Below are 8,474 nucleotides of genomic sequence, written 5' to 3'. Positions count from 1 at the left end.
AATGTGTAATAGAAGCCACAACTCCTATTTCCCAAACCTATTTGGGGAACCTACCAGGGGAAGAAGTGCCCTCACAGATGTTAGAATTCTGTTGTACAGTGTTTAAAGATACAATGTATTTGTTCATAATGAAACGGTTTCTGAATACACAATGAGATTCCATACTCCTTGAGGACAGGGACTTTGTCTTATTCAGAGTCTGTTATAATGTAGAAAGCATTATTAATTGACACACTACTTTCTATGAGAAAAAAGTCAACTGAGCAACTGCTAGTTGGCTCCGAGAGGACGGGAATAACAGACTACGCAGAGGGCCACCAAACACAGAGACCAAGAGTCAGCAAAACGTGAAAAAGAAAACACAGTTTTAAAAGAGCACACATAAATGCAGCTACATCTGAAAAAACAGGCACTTCAAAACCTCAGAATAAATACCTATAACTAAAGATACAAATTATTTCAGCTCTTATATTTATAAAATTTCATAATGTAGGTTTCACAGTGTGAATGGGTTTACCATTTGTTTTTGTTTATCAACCAACTGAAGTGTAAGACAATGTTATGAAGTGTTTTTATCTCCCCAACCATTAGGAAATAATTTTAATTTAAGGGGTCATGCATTATTAACAAATACAGTATTAATGTACTACACTTTATGTAATCTATTGTACAAATGACAGTATAATTCTAAATCTTAGAGCATCTCTTTAATATTTCATTGTGAATAAACATGAGTCAGGGAGGAGGAACTTCCAAAAGAATAATAATAACATATGTGTCACTACAGTACAAATGATCTCACTTTCAGAACGACAATGCAGAAGGATAATAACTTTGTTGGAATTCCACATTTATCCTTATCATATGTTTATTGGATGGTGATACTAAAAAGTCAGGAGGCTGCTGTCTGACAACACTTTTATTACAAGCAAACTTACACATAAACATTTTTCAGCAAAATTTCAGTAGTTTATCCATTTTAGAATCGATCTTTCTTGTTTAGAGTACAAAATTAAATCACATCCAGAAAGTAAGTTATTCAAATAATGTAAAGTTTTATCTACTGGTGATTATGATAGAAAACATTTACAACATCCAAAAATAAAAGAATAGCTCATAAGAGTAGGCATTTTCAAAACCTAAACTGCTTAAGAACTATATATTTCTCAATCCACTAACAGTTAGATAAAGGGGTCTGATCTTTAATATCTTTGGTAGGCTCTACTCTGTAAGTTACCATGTTGGTTTTGTAGAACTCGTAATGCTAAACTGCCTATTGGGTTTAGTGGCTTCTTGCATCAGCTCCTGCAACTGTCCAATTTGTTCATCACGAAAGTCATTAAGTTTTTCTTTGGGGAGGGCAGTTCCAAAACTGGCTTTCTCAGTTGAATTCTGTCTGCTTTCATTAGCTTGTTGCCATAGCATTGCTGCATATGCCTAGTGGGGAAAAGAAAGAAAAATTTGAGCTGTAAAAGAGAAATATGATGTTTTTATTTATTTAATATTAGAGGGCTCGAAGAACTCTAATTCCAAATCACTTTTCTCCACCACCGAGCCTCCTTTCTGCATTTGGCAAGGAATATATAAACAATAAAGTGTGTCTTGACTATTCAGTGATAATCTTACATCTTATTTTCTAGCACTCAGAGTTTTAAAAAAGTTTTAGAAATGTTTTCTATCTGGAGGGTCTGACGAGGGACCCACAGATGGGTTTCAGGAGCACAAATAAAGAATCCAAAACTGCAGGTGAAAGTATACTCAGAAAGGCACGAATATACACCTGGCACCATAGCTTTTATATCAAAGAATGACATACATCTTACAGGCTTGCAAGGGGATCTCAGAAATCATTAACTTCATTTCTGTCTTCAACTAAAAATCTAATTTAAACACAAAAGTGTAAGAAACTTTTAAAAACCTGAAAGCTTCAATATTTAACAACCACCCTGCCAGGGAAAAATTCATGCTGTAATTTTTCTCGTGCTTGTTCAGCATCTTCAGCAAAATAGTCCACTGTTATTGTCTGTACAAGAACTAAATTTTCAAAAGACTCTCCCTCTAAAATTAATCTTTTAATCAGGAGTGAGTACCAATTTATTTCAGTCATGAACTGAACAATGATATGCGCCTTCTGGTTAAGTGACTGAATTGGTTAACCCTAGATAATGCTACCACTGAGTCTGGATCGAGATATTGAAATTGTTTGTAATTGCTGAACTACCTGTGTCAACAGGTGGAGCTGCCATTGTAATTTCAGGCATTCCAAATCTTTCACTTGTATTGAATATTTTTATTTTTAAGAAATTACTTATTTCAGTAAGAAAACATTACATACAGCTTAAGTTATCTTTACTTCTAGGTAACATGCCACAGCTCAGGTTTCCTCAACCTTAACACTATTGACATGTTAGATAATTAGTATAATTCCTTAAGTGAGGAGGTGGGGCGCCGCTGTCCTTTCATTGTAAGATGTTTAGCTGCATCCGGGCTTCTTCCCATTAAATGCTGATAGCACTCCCACCCCCCATCTTGACAATCCAAAATGTTTTCAAGCATTGCCAAAGGACCCCTGGAAGGATAATTTACCCCTGGTTGAGAACCACTACCCTACAGAGGAACTTTCAAATATGTGTACAAGAAGCATGTGCAAGAATGTTTCCTGTGGACTTGCTTGATAAAGCAAAAAGTTATAAAACATCTAATTGTGCTTCAATAAAAGAAAGGACAAATACACTAAGGTTTATTCAGACAATGGATTATACAGAATAGCAAATGAATTAAATGTCTATCAAAAAGGATGACTCTCTAAAACAAAAAGAATTTAAAAAGGTCCAGAGGAGTTAAGCTTCTGACAATGCTGACGTTGACCAACCTTCCTGCATATAGCACTATAAACTCTGGCCAAAAGGTAATAAAAATAACAAACCAGAGGGCAACCAGAGTCAAGGGAAAATACAGGAGCTGACAATTTGAAGAAGAAAATAGTGTATAGCCTTGGATGCGAGTCACATTTTTGCAGCTTTTTGTGTGAGGAAGACCCCAGTTGGTGTTGAGTGTGTCTCTACAATGTATCACTCACAGTGTCTAGGAAGAAATTCAAAATGACTAGAGACATCAGAAACAGAAAACGGTAATCCAGTCAAGAGAAGAGGCAATAGATGGAGACCAACCCTGAGATGATTCAGGCATTAAAATTGGCATGTCCAAGGCTGTAAATCCATACAGGAATAGAGAGCCCCATCTTTGGGTTTGAACTGCAGACCCTGTAGTGAGCAGCCCCAAATCTAACCCACATCACCTTAAGACCCAATTTAAAATTTTAGAGCTCAAAAATTGAGAATCTGAAATTAAAAAAAAAAATACTCATTGATTGGGCTCAATAGTCGGTACAAGATAACGAAAGAAAATGTGAACTTAAAAATGTCAATAGACAGTAGCCGATCTTAAAAAAAGACATACAAGCAATTAATAATAATAAAATCTCAGTGATCTGTTAAGATGTTTTTTTAAAAACTAACATATTCTTATAGGAATTCCAGAAAAAGGGAATGATGCCTAACCCATCATGCCACTGGGTCCCCTTAAATCATAAAAATATCCCACTCTACTTTTCCACCTACTACAATGAGATCGTATGCAAAACTGTCTTAGGAACTACATGACTTAGATAGTAAATGCTCTTACAAAAGCAGTCACATGCTGTGATGCTCTTGTTCACAGTTTCCTAAAAATGACAGTAAATTTTCAGATTTCTTAATCATTAAATTACTTTTATTCCTTCAACATAAATTCCTAAAATTACTATATCTACAAAGAAAAAGAGCCCTTTATCCCCAATTTTTTCAATTATTCTAAGATTCTATTTAGCGACATTGAAGCAACAAGTTTTAGCTTCCAGCATTTAAATGTACCCGAGAGAACTGATATCTCTGAATATTTTTCTCCAGAGAACTGATTAAAAATCCTTTACTTCCTTGGGGAGCAAACAGCAACAAACACCCCCTGCATGAAAACTGAGTTACTGGAATTACAATAACTAAATTCAGAAGCACCTTGGGGATCTGACACACAGTTACCCAAATCATTAACAAGAACATTTTATATTAGAGAAAAAAAGATTCCATGTTGTCAATTATAATAAACTTACTTTCTTGGTTCTCTCCGATCAGAATTTATGATTTTCAAGTCACTTGTGATAAATTGTCCATTTTAATGTACAAAATATCAAATTACAACACATGTTGTATTTAGCCCCAAATATTGATAAAATATACCACAGTGACTAAAAGAATGTAAACAAATACAATGGCTTCAAAAAGTTTGTGGAAAATTTTATTATTCTTTCATTCCATTTTCCCACCAACTTTTTGAAGGTCTCTTGTAAGAATGAAAAGTAACAGTAGTGTCACCAATGAATGTATTCTTAAGTGATGTGTGGGGCTATCCCCCACCCCCCCAAAAAAACCCCAGAAAAAAGCTCTCTGGTGGGCGGAGCTTTCATAGAATGCATTTTCCTCGCTAGGTGAGCATCAAGCAACTTGTTCCGAGTTAGTGCACCCAGCTAGTGACACTGCCTGGGATGGTTCTCTCTGGTCGCAGTGAATTTTTTGTAAAAGCAGTTTTGCGGAAACCTCATTTTTTGTAATGGCCAATTTAAGAGAATAGCGTGTGGGCGTGAAATTTTGTTTCCTGCTTGGGGAAAATGCTGCAGAAACTGTTGTGATGTTGAACACAGATTACAAGGGCAGCACTATGGGGAAAACTCAAGTTATAATTCTTATTTCAAAAAAGGTGAAATGTCAATTGATAACAAACCTCCTTCTGGATGTCTGTCAACTTCCCAAACAGGAGGGTAGGAGGAAAATAGGGAAAAGAGGGAACAGATTGCAATGATAGACACATAACCACAAACACCTCCCTCCCAGGTGAGTGAACAACAGAAATCGTGGGGGGAAGGAGACAGTGGGCAGTGTAAGATATGAAAATAATAATTTATAATTTATCAAGGGGTCATGGGTAGGGGTGGTGGAGGAGCTGATACGAAGGGTTCAATAGAAAGTAAATGTTTAGAAAATATTGATGGCAACATATGGACAAATATACTTGATACAATTGATGTATGACTTGTTATAAGAGCTGTAAGAGCTCCAAATAAAATCTCTTAATAAATAAATAAAAGACAAAAAAAAATTGCTAAATCTATTCAACAGAAAAAGAAGAGTCTCTTCAATAAATGGTGCTGGGAAAAAATAGATTTCACATGCAGAAAAATGAAACAAGATCCATGTCCCACACAACACACAAAAACAAATTCAAAATGGATTACGGACCTAAGTGTACAAATTAAAGACACAACATTCTTAGAAGAGAAAGCAGGGGAGACACTGCTTCGTCTCGCTTTCAACAATGGATTTCAACTATAACAGAAGCACAAACAGCAAAAGACAAAATAAATAAAAAGGACTTCATCAAAACTAAAAACATTTGATCAAAAAGACTTTATCAAAACTTAGAAAAGATAAACTAAGATAAACCAAAGCTACTTATATACAGCCAAATACCTGATAGGATTAGCAGAATATCTTCAGATACCAGACATCTGACAATAACGCAACTGAAATGTATGTAAACTTTGGACAACTTCACAATAAAAAGACAACTGAGCAAAGGACTTTAATGGTCAGTTCCCGAAGAGGACAGTTAATGGTTACCAAATGCACAAAAGATGCTTAGCATCATTTGCCATCAGAGAAATGGAAATCAAAACCACAATGAGCTGCTATATACTCCCCTAGGATGGCTAAGAAAATAACAAATGTTGGCAAGGATGAGGAGAAATTGAAACCCGTAGCTCTTGTGGCTGGAATGTAAAAATGGTGGAGCTGTTACAGAAAAACACCTGGTAGGGCCTCTAAAAAACTAGAAATAAAATATTGGATGACCCAGCAATTCCATTCCTAGGATTATGCCAAAAGACTTGAAACCAGACACTCAAAAAGAGGGCACAAATGTTCAATGCAACTCTATTCACAACAGACAAATGGATGCGCAAACCATGCAGGATTACACAAAATGCGATGCATACACTCACAGATACTGCTCAATTAGTAAGGGAAACAAAGTCTGGATCCACACTATAGTATGGACGGAGCTTGAAAACATGAAAATACAAGAAAAGGCAAATTAGTATTAAGACCAAAATAGTGGTCAGTAGTGGTTACCAGGGGCAGGAAAAGGAGAGAAAAATATCACAGTGATCAAGAATATCATCATATTGACTCTAATTACTGCTAATAAGTTCTATACTGGTAAAAACGTTAAAACCGGCCAAAGTTGTGTGATAGGTATATTTACAAAGACACACACACACACACCAGAGTAGCTGCTGAGGTTGCTTAATGACAGCCAAATACCTGATGAGATTTGGCTCTTTTGGTTGAAGCTTTAGGGCCATGGTTTTATGAGCTATTCCAGTGAATTGACATATTTAGTGCTTCTGTTCTCCTTCCAAGGCCCTTCAGTAGTGCCATCAGCTTACAAGTGACCGTCCAAGACATAACAATTGATCTTTACTCACCAGGAGCAACAAAGGAAGGAGAGTCAGATAAAAGAGGGGAAAATGGGATGTGTGGAGAGTTGCCTCCTGTGTTAGTCTGGGTTGACTAGAGAAACAAGTTCATAGACACTCATATAAGACTTTTATATAAAATGAAAGCTCCGCCCACCAGAGCATTTTTCCGTTTGCTTGTTTTTTTTTGGGGGGTGGGGGGTAAGCCCCACATATGTCACTTAAGAATACATTTATTGGTGACACTTCCATTACTTCTTATTCTTACAAGAGGCCTTCAAAAAGTTGGTGGGAAAATGGAATGAAAGGATAATAGAATTTTCCACAAACTTTTTGAAGACATTGTATTTGTATTGTTAGTCACTGTGATATATTTTATATAAAAGAACAATTGTATATTGAGAAAACATCCCAGCCCAGTCCAGATCAAGTCCATAAGTCCAATACTAGCCCATATGTCCAGTACCAGTCTGTAAATTCCTCTTCAGACTCACGAAACACATGCAATGATGCTGAGTGCAGGAAGATCACAGGCCAGTGGGTAGAAAGTCTTGTGGATCCAATGGTGGTGGAAGCATCTTAGCGCTGGCGTGGGTCTCCACATGGCTCCTCCAGCTCCAAGGCTCTGGCTGCCATCAGCAATAGCCTCATGTGGCTTGTCAACAGGAATGTGTTGCAGGGAGTGTAAGTGCGTTCCACCTCCAGCAAGATATTTATCTCCTTAGCGCCTCCAAATGAGGTCATCAAGCTGCAGCCTGATTGACAAGCTAAACTCCACCCCTCCACTCTTAAGTCCCAAACTGACAACAGATTATGTAAGTACCACACCTCCATACACAACTGGCTCCTTTGCCAAGAGACCAAAAGAACTGGCTGGTGCCCGGCTATCATTACTGAATATTTTGATCAAATAATCTGAAGATGAATTCTGATTAAAACAGGGCAAAAGCAGAATAGAATTACAAATTCTCATGAACTCAAGACTCTAAGGAACCATAGAGGGTGAATGAATGAACACCTGAAACTATTACCCTGAGATAATCTTTAAGCCTTTAACCAAAAATATCCCCTGGCATCTTAAACTCAAATAGTTTAGTGTAACTAGTTAAAGTTCTGCTGTGATCATTATGCTCTTTTAAGGTCTAGATGGTGGCAGAGTGGTTGCACAGTGAGCTGCTAACCACCAAGTCAACAGTTCAAAATCATCAAGGACTCCTTGGAAGGAAGACAAGGCTTTCAACTCCTGTAAAGAGTACAGTCTTGGAAAGCTACAGGGTCACTGAGTCAGAACCAACTCCAAGGCAGTGAGTTTTGGGTGGCTTATAAGGAATCAAATTGACGGCAGGGACTTGAAAGGCAGGAACGTCAGGGGTCAGTGAGCTGATGTTTAGGAAGGAAGACCAACTCAGAAAAGGAGGGTGAGAATGGCTGCACACCTGGAAGGAAGAACGTCATCACTGCCACTAGTGCGTGCATGGAGAGACTGCTGACTCGGCGTCTATTCGCAACAAAACAAATATAACTTAGAAGAAGGAAAACAGAGAGATGGGATTGGGTGGTAAATTTTTTCTTCTTTTTTCTTTTTTAAATCATTTTATTGGGGGCTCGTACAACTCATCACAATCCATACATACATCCATTGTGTCAAGCACTTTTGTATATTTGTTTCCCTCATCCTCAAAACATTTGCTTTCTACTTGAGCCCTTGGTATCAGCTCATTTTTCCCCTCCCTCCCCGTTCCTCCCCCTCCCCCATGAACCCTTGATAATTTTTTTTTGAACCCTTGATAATTTATAAATTATTTTGTCATATCTTACACTGTGCCGACATCTCCCTTCACCCACTTGTCCATTGTCCATCCCCCAGGGAGGAGGTTATATGTAGATCCTTGTAATCGATTCCCCC

The 8,474-nt window shown here is 37.4% G+C and overlaps 1 protein-coding gene across 1 annotated transcript in view; it reads right to left on the bottom strand.

Moving 5' to 3' along the window:
- Positions 1-688: 688 nt before the first annotated feature.
- SDHAF3 (succinate dehydrogenase complex assembly factor 3) overlaps positions 689-8,474 on the bottom strand; it is a 36,076-nt gene continuing 28,290 nt past the window's right edge. Inside the window, exon 2 of the mRNA XM_030885299.2 lies at positions 689-1,437. Coding sequence (XP_030741159.2) covers positions 1,234-1,437 — 204 coding nt within the window. The 3' untranslated portion in view covers positions 689-1,233. The remainder of the gene's footprint in view (positions 1,438-8,474) is intronic.

Source organism: Echinops telfairi, unplaced genomic scaffold (genome assembly GCF_000313985.2).
Source record: "Echinops telfairi isolate 266 unplaced genomic scaffold, ASM31398v2 ScPeMD7_23;HRSCAF=83, whole genome shotgun sequence".
Classification (NCBI taxonomy): domain Eukaryota; kingdom Metazoa; phylum Chordata; class Mammalia; order Afrosoricida; family Tenrecidae; genus Echinops; species Echinops telfairi.
Note: the sequence above shows the minus strand (reverse complement) of the source record. Positions and strands in the feature narration are given on the sequence as shown.